This window comes from Phlebotomus papatasi, chromosome 2 (genome assembly GCF_024763615.1).
Source record: "Phlebotomus papatasi isolate M1 chromosome 2, Ppap_2.1, whole genome shotgun sequence".
NCBI lineage: Eukaryota > Metazoa > Arthropoda > Insecta > Diptera > Psychodidae > Phlebotomus > Phlebotomus papatasi.
This window is the reverse complement of record NC_077223.1, coordinates 12,540,289-12,559,921: the sequence shown is the minus strand read 5'-3', so window position 1 is coordinate 12,559,921 and position 19,633 is coordinate 12,540,289. Positions and strand designations below refer to the sequence as shown.

General features: G+C 34.7%; 1 protein-coding gene across 1 annotated transcript in view; it reads left to right on the top strand.

Annotated features, from left to right (window-relative positions):
* Positions 1-19,633, top strand: part of LOC129803756 (uncharacterized) — a 391,692-nt gene that overhangs the window by 322,116 nt on the left and 49,943 nt on the right. The window contains exons 8-11 of the mRNA XM_055850537.1: positions 2,084-2,223; positions 2,615-2,744; positions 3,651-3,779; positions 6,520-6,720. Of these exons, the coding sequence (XP_055706512.1) occupies positions 2,084-2,223; positions 2,615-2,744; positions 3,651-3,779; positions 6,520-6,720 (600 nt within the window). The remainder of the gene's footprint in view (positions 1-2,083; positions 2,224-2,614; positions 2,745-3,650; positions 3,780-6,519; positions 6,721-19,633) is intronic.

The following is a 19,633-nucleotide window of genomic DNA, read 5'->3' as shown; positions in this document are numbered from 1 at the left end:
TTGACATTGAAGTTAGGGAAAAATTAAAGAAGTTTTTTGTTTATTAGAATTCAAATTACATTTTGTTAAATTTGCTATTTTTTGAATTTAGTTAATAAAACAATTTTTTACTCACTAAATTAAAGATTTTTATCGGGAAACTCAAAAAAAACTTTGAAGGGGACAGTAATGTAAATTTGAATTTAAAAAAAATCGAAATTGTCTAGTTTGACTGTTTATGGGTGGTTTATTCTTTTTTGCTTTTGTTTGTTTCAACACTAATCTCTCAGTACGTTTATTCGTTTTAAAGGTTTATTTTTTTGCGTTTAGTCTTTGAACGTTAATCATCATCATAGAATTACTTTACTCTAATCACTTGCTTAACCGACAGTACAACACTTTGTTGATTTTGTTCTGAACGCACCCCTATAGTGACCTTACCTCCTAATCTACGGTTCAAAATTGTTCTCAATATGTAGGCACATTAAGACTTTTCGGGATTTCTATTGGGCTATCTATTGTACTGTATTTTCCAAAAGCAACTCAGTATGAGAAATTTGAGAAAATTGAAAACTCATTGACTTTCACCAGTATCGCCTGGGAAACCACTGCACTGTGTATTCTTGATATGCTTGAGGACGGTCTTGGAAACTGACAAGGAATACTTTCATCCATTCATTTTAAACCTTTTCTCTCTATCGGGGTCGCGAGCTTAAGACAGCTAGGTCACCAGCCCGAAGCTTCGAAACGGTGTTTGTTCACTAAGGCAAAATCCTGATTTTCCTTTAGGTTCTTCCTTTTCACAATTGCTCGCATGGCTTTTACATTGCATTCAACCATTTTGAATCCTGAGATCACAGACCTCCTTACCCGGGAGATACAGATTTTAGCCACTGTCCGGCGTATATAAGAACAGTCGTTCTTATATACGCCATCGGTTTTCAGAGACTTGCTCGGCCTTGTCTTCTTGAAGCATAGAGTCTGCCCCTAAAGGTTTTTCTGGCTGTGTTATAATCATCCTTGTGAATCAGATAATCAGCCCGCTGGAGCCTATTGAGGCGTATTGTCGTGACGACAGCGACAGGTATCTCTCGGTAACGGTCATACACCTCAATGATGTAGATGCTACAGAAATGTCCTTCCTCACATATTGGCCCAAAGATCCGTCGTAGAGTTCTTCTATAAAACAGGGCCAGGAGTTCGCAAGAAACTACTGGAACACTGGAACTGAAAAATTAGGTTCCCAGGTGTATTAGCCTAATGTAACTTCTTTACTTAGAAAAAAGCAAAGAAAGCACCTAATAGAGGTGCTTACTTAGAGCGCAATCGGTTCTTTGTACCGCAAGTGCGGATGACTTTGTGCCCTACGGGAGAATTTAACACCCTAATGTTCGTAAGCTTTTCTTTAATTCCAATGTTGAAGAAAGATTCTAACCGATCAGACCTGGTAGATTGGATCGGTAAAGGGCATCCTTGAGTTTCAGAAATAAAGAAAAGCTTACGGACAGAAGGGTGTCAAAGGAGCCCGCATTTACGGTACGTGATTGTTTCCTAATCGCTCGATTAATAGCGTAGTCGATCTTGAGAAAATCATTTTCCTTTAAAAATGTGCTGAAGCAGTGAATTCACAACAATTAAAAAGAAGTCTAGCACCATAAGCCTTTAATCTTTAACTCCAAAATTATTTTTGTAACGCCGAATCCTTTAATATCAGCATTTTTAGTACGTTCTAGTTTGTAGTGGACCTCTATAAAATATATGTTGACCCTTTAAGGACGATTGGGTCACCGGTGACCCAAAATTGAAATTTTTTCTACGGTTATCTAAAGTTTTGTATTGCTCTAAAAAGTCAGAAAAGTGATTTTTTCTGACCCCCGATTTTTGACCTTCTCGTCCTTAAAGGGTTAAAATCTTGACATAAAGGTCAAACAGTTGCATAAACTTATAATTTTAAATTATCCTGCAGCCATTGAACTTACAAAATTTTATGATATATTTATCTGAATTTGAAAAGCATCTCCAACTCTGGTCCTAAGTGCTCCAGCAGCATATGTTTTGTGATTACTGTGAATATGAACTTATCTTGTGTGACTCCATCCACCAGATACACCATCATTTGCAATTTCCCGAACACCGGGCTTTGGGTATCCGCTTAGGGAAGGAATTGAAGTGTCACTGAAGTGTGACGTCGACTCCAATCCACCGAGTACGCCCGTATGGCAGAAGGACGACGGTGACACTCCGGTAAGTGGCTGTTAAATGCATCTATGGCCCATCCCGCGAAAACTCAATTCAGGACTTGTATTTAAATGTCGTACAGAAAATTACATTTGCTCGAAAGGTGTTCAATATAATAGTTGAATAGAGATGTGTGCAATTGACAAGTTCCCATCTCAACCTGTGACACTCACATGGTTTCCCTAACAACCCCCATGACGACTTATCAATAGCACTTGCAATCTTGGTCATATTAACTTTCGCATGATGGTAAATTAAAGAATCCTCACAAGATGAGTGTGGAAGTATCGACAATGACGGAAATGCTGCAATTTTCATTTCATGCATCAAGTTCATGAAAGTTTTCTTCTCTCAAATAATTTTCTTTTTTTTCATTTCTCATCGTCTTGTGACTAAGGTTCCACAACCTGGTGATGGTTTCCTCAATTTCACCTCCATTCGACGAGAACATTCTGGATGGTACAAATGCACTTCGAGACATCTAAACTTTCAATATTCCAGTATTGGATACTATCTCAGCGTTAGATGTAAGTATTTCTCTTGCAATTTACTCCATCGTCTCCTTATGGAACCAATTTACATTTCAAGAGGAAAAACAATATTTTTCCTGCATTAATAAATGTATTTTAAATTTTTTTTTATCAAAATATTAGTAGAAAAGCATGTTATTTGAAAATTTCTGCAGAATTCATAAAGTAATATTGAGAACAGTTCCCAGCGCCACTTGCGGAAGATAACAGTACCCTCTTGCGGGAGAAATGATTGCCCACTGGCAGTTATATTTTAATACTTGCATTTTATTTTATTTTAATTTTGCATTCAAGATTTCTATCGACAAATTGAAACTATAAGTTTTCAATGTATTTAAATATAGTCCATATTAGTTCCAGAATAGTTCTTAAAAAATAAAAAAAATAAACAAGTAAACTTTTTGTTAAGAAATCTCGCAAGAAAATTCAAAAATTATTTGGTAGCATAACATTCAATAGAGATAAGAATATTAATTTATTCCCTATTGAAATGGCATTTAGAACTAACATCTGTTACAAACCATAAAGTTACGATTTTGCCAGAAAATCGTCAAATTCTTCTGTCTGTTAAATTTTCACCAGACATTAGACCAACATATTCCCCATTTATAAATGAACTGATTCAATTTGAATTAATTTGCATACCATCGCATTTGTAATTAGAAAAATAAAAGCATTTGCATAAGGCAAAAAACGGAAGGAAAGCCATACTGCAATATGTTAGTGTTATTCTTTCCGCTATCTCTTAACGCTCAAATGAATTCTGATGCTTGAGAATTTAATCACGATAGGTCCATCTTTTTTTTCTTGCCCATGGGCCAATGTCGTTAAGGATGTTGATATTTCCGCAAAATAACGCAACCCTTTCTATCTCCGTTTTATCCACGCCTCATTGGCATGCAGATGATTCTGTGGATGTCACGTCGGAGCCCATCGAGCAAGAGATGTCGATAGCTGCATCCCACAATCCCTACAAGCCCGCCCAATTGGAAGTTCAATTAGGCGGCGCCGTCACCCTGCAGTGCCCTCAAGGTAATATTCAATTTTATGCTCAATTTTCAGTGGTTCGCATCTAAACATTTTGAGACTTCCCACATCAAAAATCTATATAATATTTATGTGCGACACATCGACGGCTCAGAATAGAAAATGAATAAGTCGCGAATGGCTAACTTTACAGGAGAGCGATTTCAAGCTGAGATTTTACATGCTATGTAGGGGACAGTACCCATGCTTTGCAAGGTCTCAAGCTTCATAATGACTAAATTTTTCCTATGTTTTTCAATAAATAAACTAGAGAAGGGTATCCTGTTTTTAAAATATATTGCGGAATCAGAATTATTTAGAAACATAGGAAAAATTTAATCATTATGAAGCTTGGAACCGTGCAAGGCATAGGTACATTCCCCTATAGGATTTTTAAGACTCGAAACCCCTATAACTTTCTGAATAATTAACTTCCCTGTATAAGATTGACAGGGAAGGTAGAGGGTGTCAAGGAGTACCCGAAAAGCGAAAAGCGATTTTGCAAAAAATTGGCAAAAAATTGGAAAAATTGGCAATTGGCAAAAAATTGGAAAATATAGTAGAAAGATAAAGTAATTGCGAGTACTTTACCGATTCATAATCGATTTGGCAGATGCAGACGGTTTGCAATTTCAAAACCTTTCCAATACATTCAAATTTAAGAAAAACGGTTGAAAAATGGGCCTTCCACAGCGGTTAAAATTAGACCTTCAAAAATTTTACGTCGGTCAGTGTTAAAAGAAGTTATAGGAGTTGTATTTTAAATAAACCAAAAAACATGAATTAGGAAGGGAAGGAAGAAGCTGTTGGAGAAAGTAAGAAAGAAACGTATGGAAAAATTGTTGTTTTTAGTTTTATTACGAGTAACCAAAGTGGATATCCCTTACCGTTTAAGCTCGAGATCGGTCACAAAATCGAAATTTTCTGGTCGAATCGTCGGTCAGAGCAAGTAATACTTAAATCATCCAATTTTCTCTGGAAGTCAGGCAAAATTCCTGACTCCACCAGAATCTCAACTGTAACTCAAAATGTCATATACGGTGAAGTTCCGATTATAACAAACTTTAAATCCAGACGGAAGATTAATCTATCCGATGTAAATAAAATAGGATAACTTCTTTTAATAGCGCACAAGAACTAAGTAGTCCTAGATGTGTTCATGTCACGTCGTAGAGAACTAGTCTAGATAGCGGTAGGTCCCCAGTTCTATCATGGGCGAGTTTTTTTTATTTTTGAAATTTTTGAGTGCAGGATTTTTTTCCTACATTCAAATTAGGAGAGATTTGAGGAATATCGGTTAGTTCAACTGAGTCATATCCCTCTTGATATACGATAGGATTGGAAAAGATTGTAAAGCGGTCTTCAAAGTAAAGGTTTAATCCATTTCCCGTAGGTCTCAAAATACTAAATAACGTGCAATTTAATTGCTTTTTGAGAGCCTAAAAGTTATATTTTCCCAAAAAAAAATCATGACTATAAGAAATTGGAGCTTTTAAACCTTTTGGGTAAGCCTTAGGTCTGAAGCCTGTATAGGGTTCGTAAGGGATTCTTATTTAAGCTTTTAAAACCCTACTTTTGCAAGCAAGATCGTTTTAAGAGCGGTATCTTTGCACTCGATCAACCATTTCTTTTTACTGGTGATCAGGTTTAGCCAGAAACGCAGGCTTGACACTGCCTCAAAAATCTCAAATACCAGTTAAGTTGTCTTAAGGTCTTAAGACTAGAGGTTTAGCCCAGTTCCTGAAAGTCCCAAAGCCCTTAATATCAACCGATTTTACGGGATATGGAAACTTCGTATTTTACATGTTCGTATTCGTATAGCACATTTCGTATTGCGGAAACTTCGTATTCTAGTAGGGTGAAAGAAACGTCTATTGACACTTTAAGACCTCGTGTCAGCACCTATTAATACCCTACTCTGTACCAATTGGGATACGAAATTTGAAGATCTCTGTTTATAGTAAAAGGTATATTACAGAAAAAACGTTATATTACTTATATTTTACTAGATACATTAAATAATTTTCAACATTTTGACAAAAGTGTCAATAGGGGTTCTCTGTCGAGCAGACGTTCGTGCGACCCTACATTTCGTATTTTACCATTTCGTATTTCATATTTCGTCTTTCATACATTTTGTACAAAAATTGAACAGGCGCTACTGATAACTTCCCAAAGTACAGAAAATTTCCCTTAGCCCCAAACAGGCAATATTGATAATTAGAGCTTGAAATTCGACTTTAAACTCAGACCCGAGGCGCATAGTGCCCTTAACCCCATAAAACTGCAATTCTATTATTTTATTGGTTGATTTATTTGTTTAAAATGTATGGCAGACGAAATGTTCAATTTCTGTAGAAAATTGAAATGAAAGACGAAATGTGAAATACGAAATGATAAAATACGAAATGTACTAGAACATGAAGTTTCCGCAATACGAAATGTGCAATACGAACATGTAAAATACGAAGTTTTCGCAAACCGATTTTACTGGTTTTTGAGAATCTTATGGACAATTAGCTCTCAATGCCTAATCATAAATCAAATTTTTCCTAAAAACCTTCACATATAGCAAATTAGAGAAGTTAATCCACATGGCTAAGCCTAAGGTTCGAAGCCCGTATTACCGCTCTCTTAGTTGTGGTGCTGTAGAAGAAGTAAGATGTGCAACACTTTGTTCAAAACAACCTGCATTTTTTTTATTTCTGTTACTGAATTTTGGTAATGGATATTATCAATTATTTAGGATCTCTGGGTTGCTGGTCGCAACTGGATCCTGTGACTGCGAGACTGAAAGGCCTAGGTGTTGGTCTCTCTACGCCAACGGGCCAGTCAATGCTAAAGGACGTCGTGTATCAGGACGCTGGTGTGTACAAGTGCATTGGTCAGAGTCCTGCCACAAAAAAGAAGTTAGAGGTGCTCCATACAGTGGCTGTTGCGGTGAAAGGTAAGTCTGGCCCCTATATATCTTCCTACTATCGCACATCATCAATCTTTAGACATTATTCACGTAATCTCGTGAATACTCCCAAGTTGGTCCTTCTTGGGTGAGAGATACGTTACGAAATCCCATTCCCTCTATCTTATTCTTACATATTTGAATTTTAATCGAAACTCCGGCATTTCTTCCACTGAATGTTATTGGGTGTGTGTGAGGGAATTGAGGGTTTGTCACCACACTTCCTGCACCCACTGAAAATGAGAAAAAAAAACCTTCCCTAATATCGAATGCCGGGAAATATACGACAATTGGGAGTGTGGGGTGATGAAGAAGGAAAATATATAAGAAAACGATATGGAGGTGTAGGTTCTTTTTTGGTTTTCTCTCTTGAATGCCAAAAGGGGGAGGGTATGTGGTGGAAAAGGCTGTGAAGAAAATGAAGACGGGAGAAAGGGCAGATGAGAGGCCGAATATAAAATGGGAGCCGATTATTCGAGAAAATGCCATTTCCCATGACGCGAAACCAAATAAAACGTTTACCTTCCGGTCATCAATATGTTCTACTTTGAAATCGAATGGAATTTTTTATGGTCCACCCCGCCTCAATAGAGCTCAAACCCATCTCAAAATCTCATCCCACCCCATAAACCATCCTCTCTGATTCACCATGCATAAAAATTCAACATTAAAGCACTTGCCAAAATGAGGAGTTAGGAAGGAGGGTGGTAGGGGAGTGAGAAAATTTATACACAGATGGTGAAATGCTTATATAGTTCAAGGGAAATAGCACATTTTCTTGGTTGGGTCTTGGTTCAATGGTCGATTTGTGAGTTGGAGTAGGGGACAGACATATCTTCTATGCTTTTCTCAACGCCCAAGAGCTATGCATTCGAAAGTGGAAGAACCCCTCTCAATACATAAAGGAATCTTGGATTAAATTTAATTCGATTTCGATATGATCATCTCATCATTTTTCCTCTTGCACTCTCTTCCAATACACAATATTTGGGGAAATTCCTCGGGAAACCCATACCCATTTGGAGTTTTTTTTTCTCTTCGGATTACTTCCGAAAAATTTGCACAAGGGTTTAATCCGTCAAATTAGAAGCGCGTCAATTGGTACAGAATATCCTCGTTGAAATGAAATCCACAGAGTGGGACGATTTTGAGAATATAATATGTGATTGAAAATTAAATTGAACCCCTGATACCCAATGCAGTCATTGTCGTCTTAAAGTTGATCCTAGCCTCAAGACCAAGCGATGGATAAATTACAACACTACCGAATTTTTGAAGACCTTGGAACGTATATTTATTTCTATTTATTTCTACTCCAGAAATTTATCAAATTAATGATGAATTATATAGAGCCAAATTAAACAAAATCGTAATTGATATTTTCTATACACAATAAATATTATGTAGCTACATCACAAACCAAATAACAACCGTGCTAAAATCTAATACTACGTGTTGTAGAAAAAAATATTCCATAGTACATCACGATTTTGAAAGAAACCTTAACCCTTTGTTTGAGGATCAGTAGGTCAACGGTAGTCAATACCGCGATAACAATTTTAATGGGACTTTTAATTCAATATTTTACCCAAGAAACATAAAATGACAAAAGGTATGGTACATATTAGGCAATGGAGACATCATTTGAATGTGTGTGTAGTTCAACGTCAGCAGAATGACTAAAATTTTACTAGTTTGACAGCATTTTCAATTAGATGTAAGCTCAGCATCGAAATGCCGACGTCACGGTGACCACTAATTTAAACAGGCATCAATATAGAAGATTAAAGGAGTTCCCATTGATTAGAGTAATGATTTCCTAGACAAAGAAATCTCTTCCCTTTTATAGGGTCTACAAACTAGAAGCAATTTTCGTCAAAAATTTCCTTTTTTATTGTAAAAAAAATCTGACGTTTCTACCAACCAGGATAGGGGAAATTTTCTTTGAAAAGGTATTTTTTAAAGAAATTTCTCCTAGTGTGTAGAGGCCTTTATGGACAGAATTGGCCTTCTTCTTGAGGTCCTTTTTACTATTAGCCCAATCTTTGTCAATGGGTCGAAAATTAAGGATGTTTGCTGGGTTTGTAGCACTAATGATACACACTAAAAAAAAGATTACAAGAATAATCGTTTGTTTGCTTTTTTACCACGATTATTCTTGTAAAGTGACTCAAATAATTCCAAGAAATCCTGTAATCTAAAAATGTATAATTTCAATTTTATGTAATGGTAAACTGTGTAACGAACTACGAATGATTACACAGTTGTGTACATTTTCTTACATACTTCGTGTAAAATTACACCGTTTTCAGACAAAATGTTTACAAATTAGACAAATGTGTATCAGTACATACGATGATATGTTTATGTAAAATTTACAATGAAAATCATGGTAACCAGAATATTCTGAAGTACTTTTCATTCGTAACCTCCCGGTTTTGAGCCCCTTTGTCCATTCCAAGAGAGGAGTCACGAATCCGGCAACCTCCTTGGTTCACTGGTGAAAACCGGCTGAGAACTCGATTCTCGTCGAGAACTCATGATCTCATGTAGCGGAACTATAGCGATATCGTATTTTGAGGTTAGCCGCCGTTATAGCACCCCTCAAAGTCACCATCTTAGCTGAACAGTGATTTGTACCGCTGGCTTAGAAGAATCTTCGTCAGGACGGGCTTTCTCTCTCCAAATTCTCTAGACTCAATGGTCCTATTACAGCTTCATGTCCCTGGTTAAGTAACGGACATCATTGTCCTTGTACCATTCTTTGGTTGTCTTTGAGTAATGATACGATGCCAAATCTGGCTAAAAGGAAGCGGGTATGTCATATCTGGGTCCCGTTCAAAATCCCAAAGTCCAAAATCCCGAAAGCCAAAATCCCAAACGCCAAAATTCCGGAAGCCAAAATTCCTAAATCCAAAATTTCGAAAATAAGAATCCCAAACGTTAAAATCTCGAAAGGCAAAATCTCAAACGCCAAAATTCCGAAAGACAAAATACCGGATGATCAAAATCCTGAATGAATGAAATTGCACAGAGGATAATCACATCGAACAGACTGGGCTTTTTTACATGGTCATTGCTTTTTTACTCCTTCATTGCTTTTTTACACGTGGAAAAAATATTCAAAAAATTGCGGAATCAAACCAATTTTTGCATCAATTTGATCTTTTTCCGTTCTCTGAGACAATATTCTGTAAAAAGAAAATGATATTTTAGTAAAATTAGCCAAATTTAAATACCTTGAACAAAAAGCAAAGAGCAATTGCCCGGTCAATTGCTTATTCTTGACAATTCCATATCACATAGTCCGTTAACATTCTCTATTTGAATTCATTGTTCGAAATTTCATCGACTACCATCGAAATCAGCTGATGCCAGGAAAAATCAAAACAAAGGAAATTTTACTCATAAAACTCTTGTGAAAATCTTTGAAATACATTTAAAATGAGTCTAGGCTTAGTGAAATTAAAGTTTAGTATAAAATACATGTGAATAATGTGAACTACAATGTTTTGAACAATTGAAAATATTTCCCGCCTTGGACATTTTACTTACACTGGATGGCGCTGTGCTCAGTGAATTATCTAATCGAAAACAATGAAGGTGTCATATTCACTTCTCCATTGCTTCTTTGAAAATCGATTAAAAGAGCAATGGCCCAGTCTGTTCGATGCTAATGTGTCAAATTATTTCCCAAAAGACAGAAAATTTCCGTTTGTCCACATCAAGCGAGAGTGCAATCGTACGACTAGCTATGACACTTTTTAAGAATTTTGGATCTTGGCATTCGGGATTTTAGCTTTTCTGAATTTTGACTTTATGATCTTTGATTTTTGGGATTTTGGATTATTCAGGATTTTGGCTTTTCGGATTTTGGGGTTCCTACATTTTAGCTTTCGGGATTTGGCGTTCGGAATTTTGATCGAGACCTATATTTTGATGGTATGTGCAAATCAGGCAATTTTTAATAATACACTTTTACGGAATTGATATCTGATTTGCTCTTCGGAAATGATCTTTGATCTTTAATTAATTTAGCTCTTCAATGCTACATTGCGCTCTTTTCGCTTTACGAAAAATTACGAAGTTTGTTCACGAATTTACGCATGGAAAATTTGACATTGCATCGATTTTTATTATATTTTTCTACATTCTCCTTTTTAATTTGAATTCCACATGGCAAATTCATTTCTTAGACAGTCACACTATATAAATGTAAAAATCCTTTTAAAAAATTAAATTAGGTGACCATTAATAACATAAGTGTTACATAAATGTGAGTTCGCGATCCCTTAATACACTGTTTTCCTTTTCACAATAAGCATTTGTTAATACATGAAAAGTTGAATTTTTACTCGAAGCTATACGAATTAATTTTAATCTTGTTAATTGCTTTATTGTCAGGAGCTTAAAATGGAAAAATAAATGAACTGAAAAATAAATTAATTTTGTTTTTGAAGTACTAAATCACTTATTAGGTTATGACATGACCCAATTGAAAATTTCAAAACTCAATCTCTGAACAAGTTTAAAGGTTTTTGAGGGAAGAATTACGATTCCTGGAATAAAATAGTTTATGTTTACTGACAAGTTGTAATGATTATTTTATTATCAGAAATATGAGATATGCAAATTAATTTTCCGAATTTTCCCCATACCAATCTACATCAGTATTCAGTTCACGATGGTGTCACATTGGCGAAAACCAAACTAAACTTGATATATGACCAGTTTCATTAAAGTTTAATTAGTCTCCTCTGCTGCGATACTATATTATGGTTGAATAGCCCTGGTTTTGATTATAGTCAGTCGGTGGACGAAAATTGTGCAGTAGAATGGATACCAGTGCAGTGGGGAAAAACCACAAATTGTAAATCCAATCTCTAAACATACATTAATTTCACAATGGAATATGGATAATGTGATATTTCATGCACTTGTATGTTCATGGCCAAAATTGAGCAAATATACAACAGAAAACTTAAAATTATGCTCAATATGTGGCATAAGGATAAATTTTAAACATTTTGCCTCGTAGCTATTGAAGTTATAATCTCAATGTTATTTGCATTTCATCTCCAATGCATGAGTTATTGGATTTGTATTTGAGAATAATGGAAAGTGCTTCAGGCTTATGTCTGTATCAAATTCTGAAATATTCGATTTTATCAATTTATTGTCTATATACTTCAATATCTTCCAATATTCAAGCTTTTACGTTTTAATAGGATGCTACTGACATAGAGTGACAATTATTGCTGAATTTTGCGTATTTTCAGATAAAAAAACAATAGATTTCTTTAGTGTTGTATGCAAAATATACTGGGAATTGCATATCCAACAAGCCATTTCCGACAGATTCCATTTAAAAGAATTAAAAAGCAAATAGTTTCCCATCAACTTTTATGTACATATTCCAAATAAGTCTGCAGTAGCAAGCAAATCCCAAAGTCAAGAGACCAGAAAGCATATGTTTGCATTGTTGGGAAACTCGTTGGTTGGCAAAACACTTTGAAGTTGCAAAATTGTTGATTAAGGGAAAATCAATGATTGAATACTACGTCAAAAGTTATTCCACTAAAAGCAATATGTTATTTATTCCAGTGATCAGAGATTATTCAACGTAAAGCTTTTTTAGAAAAAAATTGCAATGATCAATTTTCTAAGGATATCGGGGAAATAGAGAGATTATGAGCAGAATTTGCTGAATACCATGCTTTCCACTCAATTCAATCAAACTTAAAGAGATGCTTCAGCAGACATATTGCGCATTCCATTTTAATTTACATTCATTCATCCATAGGTCAGGTCAGTTCGATAAAATTTATGCTTTTCCCAAAAGTAGCATTGCAATTAAGGTAAATTCTTTAAGATGGGCAAGGTAAACCATATATTATATAATAAAAATTGATGTAATGTCAAACTTTCCGTGCGTAACTTCGTGGAAGAACTTTGCATAATTTTCTGTAAAGCCAGAAAAATGCCATGCTGTAGGTCTATTTTCTACGTAGCATTGAAGAGCTAAAGTGACTAAACATCAAAGATCCTTTCCGGACAGCAAACCAGATATTAATTGCCTAAAAATGTGTTGTTCAAAATTGTTGTCCTGGGCCCTAGAATAACAAATTATTCGATTTCAGGAGCCCAGAACTCGGAGCTTCATGCTCCTCCTTTCACTGTCAACCCAAGACTACCTCTATTTCCCTCTCGCATTCCCTTTCTCTAGTGCTGTCATGAAGGGAAAATGGCATACAATTTTCAGATAATTAACCGTTAAGACTATTGTAGAAGAACCGACTCCTACAAAATAGCCTAGTTTGAACACCGTAGTATATTGGGTCGGGTCCGGATTGAAACCCCGAAATCCAAAATCTTGAGAACAAAAATCCCGAACGCCAAAACCCCGAAAACCTGAACACGAAAATTCAAAAAGCCAAAAACGCGAATGACCCAAAATTTCAAAAATCCAAGATTCCAAATTGGTCATTATTCTGAAAAGTCAAGATTTCAAAAAGTTATAATCCCGAACGACAAAGTCCAGAATTCTTAAAAGTGTCATAGTTACTCCCACGATTGCACCCCGCTTGCTATACGCACACATTATCCTCCATAATTTCGTCCCTTGCAGGATTTCGATCAATAGGGAATTTGGCTTTTGGAATTTTGCTATTTGGGATTTTGGTTTTTTGAATTTTGACTTTTCGGGATTTTTGCTTTCGGGATTTAGATCTCTTCAAGATTTTGTTTCTTCGGGATCTTCGCCGGCGTTGGATATATTATACCATGGTCATTAAGGGGTTACGTGGTTCAAAATTACTGGAAAACATAATATTTTGTCTAATTCATTCATTCATTTTCAACCGCTTATCCTTATTGGGGTCGCGGACCCATGACATCAAAATTAGCAGCCCACGCTTGTCGATCCTCCGCCATTTCAGGAAGATGTTCGGGTTCGATTCCAAGGCGCTCCTATGCAAGATCCTGAATTTTATTCAGCCACCTTGTCCTAGGTCTGCACCGAGGTCGAAGTTTCCTTACAATGGCTTGCATAGCTTTTCTGGGGAGTCTTATTTTGTTTAATCTTTTTTTGTCTAATATTTTTTAAATATAATAAATTGTCATTTTATTTTGATCTCTTGAGTATATTAAGAGTACGATATATATATGTTCAAACATTTTCATTCAATCGTTAAGGTCTGATTTTTGGAGACTTTTTTTGTGAAAAAAAACATACTTTTCGGTAGGAAAGATATCTCTCAAAGTATATTTATCTGACGTTAAAAACTAAATATTTCCTATTAGCTCATGAGTTAAAGTCGTGCTTGAATGGTACAATTTTTAATGAAATTTGAATTTTTGGCGGAATTTCATACAAAAAGTACGATTTTCGGAGTGTTTTACACCACGTTTTGTCTTATTGAATAAATTTTAATCAAGATGAAAAAAATCCTACCGTTCAATTACGAGTTTAATTCATCAGTTAACAGGAAATACTTAGTTTTTTAACGTCATATGGATATTCTCTGAGAAATCTTGCCCAGCGGAAAGTATGTTTTTTTTCAAAACCCATCTCCAAAAATCACAATGGCTTAATTTTCGAAATTTTTATTAACAACAATAATTCTGTGATCGTCGCATGGGAAAGTTAAGCCAAGAATAAAAAACTTTTCCAGAGCTTTCGGTTCCCTACGCACCTTCTTTAGTGGTCGAAAATTTAAGGTTTCGAAAGCTTTGTCTTTCTTGGAGCCAAAGGGATGTCTTCATTGGTTACGTCGGTTCCTTATTCTATAAATAATCTTCCGTTCTATACAAATGCAGTAGTTTTAAATGAATAAAAATGTTATCGCTGTAAGTGTGATATTTCTGACGCTATTCCAGAGTGTAGTTGACCAGAGGGTTAAATCAGTTCACGATAAGTGGCGGGCCTTGAGTAATTGTGTGGCATTTTAATATTTACTGTCAACACTAAAACGGTCAATCTTTATAAAACTAAGAACTAAATGGCTCCGTTCAATAATAACCTTTCGAAGAGACAAAGCTACTCCAAATCCAAGCCAAACCTATTCGAAAATTCACCGGAAGCTTAAAGTGCAAGTTCATGTACCCACCGCTCTTGCGGTGGTTGTTCTGCTATTTCGAATTTCGATATTCCTGACACTTCAATCATCAACAATGTCAACAACACTGTGCAAACGTTTACTGCAAAATGTGAATTTTTGTGTAGTTTTGTGGATTTCAGGATGGCAGAACGTTTGAATTGTAATTTTATTAAGATATATCCAATTCATGAACTTGCTCAGTTTTGTGTAACTTTTCGGTTTAAACGTTCGAACTTACAAAGGGTTTTTAGGTAAGTTGTCTCTGATTTACCTTCGAATCGGTAAAAGAAAAACCTCAACCGGAGAGAACTCTCAAATCGGGAAGGTTATTACTGAACGAGAGGATTATGATGAACATGATAATAAGTTCAATAACGTCATTTAATAATAATAATAATAATAATTTATTTATTTTTTTTATTTAGGGGTCCATCTGGAAGATGATTGCCCCGAAATAATAATAATAAACTTAAAAATTATATTAATTAGAAAAAAAAATTAAAAAATTTGAATAGGGTAAGTGTGCCAAATTTCGGCATAGTTGCATGCAAGCGCCAAAGTCTCAAGTTTGAAATGTAATATCTTTAATAGAAATTGATTTTTTTATTCCTTCTACTTAAGGAGTGTTGCTTAGAACCTTGTAGACAGTTTATCGTCTTTATTTACTCTAAAATCATTCTTAATACATTTTAAAATGAATAAAAATCTAGACATAGCTTTGGTGCCCTATTTCGTGTATAATGTCTAGAGTATGTAAAAACTAAAAATTCATGGAAATTTTGGGAACAAAAAAGGTGGCCGGAATTGCAAGCTGTCCGGAATTTGGCACACTTACCCCACCTGATATTCATTTGAGTTCCAATATTTAAAGACCAGAATCCTTATGTTCAGTAATAACCTTATCGCTTTGAAAGCCCTATCCTATTATGAGGTTTACACTATACCGATTTGAAGGTAAGGGCCTTGACAGACTTGAGGATTAGCCGAGAGATGGCTTAGCGTAATTATATTCGAAATAATGGTTTAACCACATTTCTATCATTTTCTACTAAGCCGTCTCTCGGCTTAAGTTGTAAGTGTGTCAAGGCCCTAAGTCAGAAGGAACTTACATAAAAACAGGTTGGAATTTCGAAAATTCAAATTCTACGACTTGTACAAAAGTGAATAAGTTTATGAAAAGATATTTATTTTTATGGAATTGAAATTCTAACGTTTTGCAATCTTGACCGGAATTCCTTTTGTTCGATCAATTTCCTTTAAGTTTTTCAAAGTTCTTCTGATAGTTCTGTTTCAATTAGGATATAATATAAGATTTGGAAAGACTTATATTAGAATTAGGGGAGCTCGGGGAGCTATATCACAGAGTTCAAACTACAAAAGAAATCTCAATCCTCGCCATTGATAAACTTATACTCTTTCTTGTGGTTTAATAAATGCCATACATAAGCATAATGGGACTTCTATATAAAGGATATATAACAATATCTTGCTTTAGAGATTGTGTGAAGTCTTGATGAGTTTGACTTTCCGGAAATGAGAGAAGCATCACGGTATGGCAAACCACTTGGGGATTGGTATAAAGTTTCCATAATAAGAGAATGCTTGAGTGGCATGAAAAGCGCACCAGAGGAAAATGGTAAACCAATTAATTTTATGATTCTGGTGAGCATGAAATGAGATTTTTTTTACGATGATATATCTTATGCTTAACGATGATGTATATGCAAAAATATTTTATATTCAATTTATCCATTGTCGCTTGCAATTTTAAGGATAAAATTCATTTGGATGAGAGAATAAAAATTGAGAAATAAAATAAATCTTTTTTTGTTTAGAATCAACTGAAGATGTCGTAAATATATGGGATCGGGATATTGAATCAAAGGCCATAGTACAAAACTCTTTAAATTTTTCTTTCTTCCTTGGGGATTTACAGCTAATAATTCGAAATCTCACTGAACCATAAAAATCAAACAAAACTGACCTAAAATAGCACCGAAGCAATAAAAGCAAAAATTTATTGCTCAGGATACGCTATTTTTATGACTTTTTATAGTAACAAAAAGCGATGGGTGGACTCATGGACTCCCATTCAGACATATCCTTCTAGCCTTACTGCTTCTCTATGTAAATTTACTCCCTCGCGAGTTATTATCATTTGTTCTATCCACTAGAGGCAATTCACATAAAATAACCGATAAGCAGTTTATTTGTCCATTTTATTTTTTTCCATTTCCAATAAAATAATTACATTTTGGTATCCCAATATCCGTCCATTCAGTACATTTTGTTGCAGGTTGAAAGGTTACATAAGGACTTCCTTCCAATTGACACTCCTACTGGTTCACCATCCTATTCCAGAAGCTCACATGTCCGTAGAAAGTGGATGGTTGAGGCCGACATTGAAACTCTCCCTGGAGGAGAATGAATTTCAAGTTGAAGTACCTTAGTCAATGCAATCCCATCGTAAGGAGTAAAAGAGACGTTTACCTTTAATTAAAAGTCATGAAGCTACAGAGTTAATTAAGATGTGATTTCACTTGAAGCCACTCAAGCATTCAGGATGATTACACCGGTAATTGAAAATACTTGACCACATGCATTTAAACTCTCAACTGACACTATTTCAAAACATTTACCAATTGATGATATTGAAAGAGAAAGTCATCGTATTTTTAAAGAATTATGGTATCGTATTTCAATGGAAAAATTTTGAAAATATGGTTTAGTTAAATTAATTTTTGTGTTTGAGGAATTTGTTAAATCTCTTCAACTTTTACATACTTTTAACTCATCGCTGTTTTCCAAAAAAAAAACATACACAGAAAACATGTTTTGTAAAATTGGTCGTTAAAGTTTGAGGATTCCTACTATAGGGACTTACGAAATGCTCGTTAATCGTGTAACCCACTAAAAACTTCGTAAAGTTTGAACTTTTTCGAGATTTTTTTTTTGCAAATTTTTTGATTGACAATTGACATGATCTTGACAATTGACAAGATTTTACGAATATTTTTTTTGTGTTTACGAACATTTACGAATAAATGTTTTTTAAAAAAACAAAAAATTCACGTCAATCTTACAAACAATGGCTTCAATTCTGAGACCGAGATCAAGATCAAGATCAAGAAAATTTCAAGATTTTGGTATTCTGAAATCAAAAAATCAAGATCAAGATGTCAAATCTGTCAAATGTCTTGAAATCCAAGACACAAGTCTTGTGGATATCAAGATTTGCAATTCTAGAACCAATATTTCAAGATTTCAAAACGTCAAATTTCTTGTTTTCTTGAAATAATTCCAAGAACCTCTCGGAGGTCCTTGGAATTTTCAAGATATTAACAATTTGAAGAGTTTCATGCGGAAATTATTTTTGATGAGGAATATTTCTATAAAAAGATAATACAAAAAGGGAATTACTATGAAAAATGCTATGTTTGATCTTGTAATTTAATCGTAATGATATATATTTCTAGATGTACGTTTCGAAGTACAACACTCTGAGAATACCTGCAAAAGAATCACATCTTGCATAAGCAGTTTAGGGTATATCACATGTCACAATTTTTGTTTGCACTTCATTTATTCCCGATTATGGCCTGTCATATAATATTTAATACAACCTATAATTAATTTTTCTAATTTATATGGCGAAATTTCAACAAATTCAGCGAAGAAATGAAGATATTTGTCAGAAGTGACGTTTCGTTAAGTGTGGAAAATCTTGAAATCTTGGTTCTTAGCTAAGACATTGTAAATTCCATAAATACTTTGCGTCAGAATATGAAATCTTGATCTCGGAAATATTTGACAGCTTGAAATTTTGATCTTGATCTTAATCTCAGAATTGAGGCCAATGTTTGTGAAAAAGCAAAAGCACAAGCTTTTACGAACTTGTTTGTGGGTTATATACGCTTCAAGAGCATTTCGTAAGTCCTTAATATGTATGCACAAACATTCACGAACATTTTTATAAAATTTGTTTTCTGTGTAAAACTCTGTGTTCTGTCTAAACTTAGGATGGTACAATGTTGTATCCCCTGGGACAAAGTTGTATGACTTTACATTATATTTTTGTTTGAATTTCAATTTTATATATTTGGGCCCGATATAATGAAGTCGAATTTTACTTCCGACCGCAGAAGCTGACACTGGAAAGAATCTTACCTAAAAACTAAGCACTTTAAAGCTTACCTCTGCACTACTAATTCAAATTTAAGCGAGATACACAGGATCCCGGGATTATGCACGTTTTCGGGGACGAAAATAACGCGCTGAAAATATACCATTATTCTTTACATTTTTGGCTCTATAAGAAGTTATGCATTTTTCGACATTTTCGGTAAGAATCATATTTTTGATTGGATTGTAGAGGTAGCAGTCAATAAGGAACATAATTATTTGTATCAATAAAGAAAAAATATATTCTGGGAAGTTATTAAGCTGTTTGAAACTCGAAAGTGCTAAAAAGTGTTCCGAAATACCACACGTTACCCTAGTCAGACCAAAAAGATTCAATTATTCAAAAGAAATGCATTAATAAAATAGTACCTTTTGCCCTATGTTCCTAAACAAATTGTTAAAATATTCAAAAATATTACCTTAATGAAAGAAATTCAAGTTTTATTCTAAAAAATAAGAATAGTATTTCAAATTTTCCACGTCATGCGTTAGTATACAGTAGAGCCTCGCTATAGGCCATATTTGGTTCCAGATTTGACACTTGGGTCGCACTATAGTCCATGTCATTTTTTTAAAATTATCAACGACTTTTAGTATTGAAATTGCTCGACGGCTTCCAC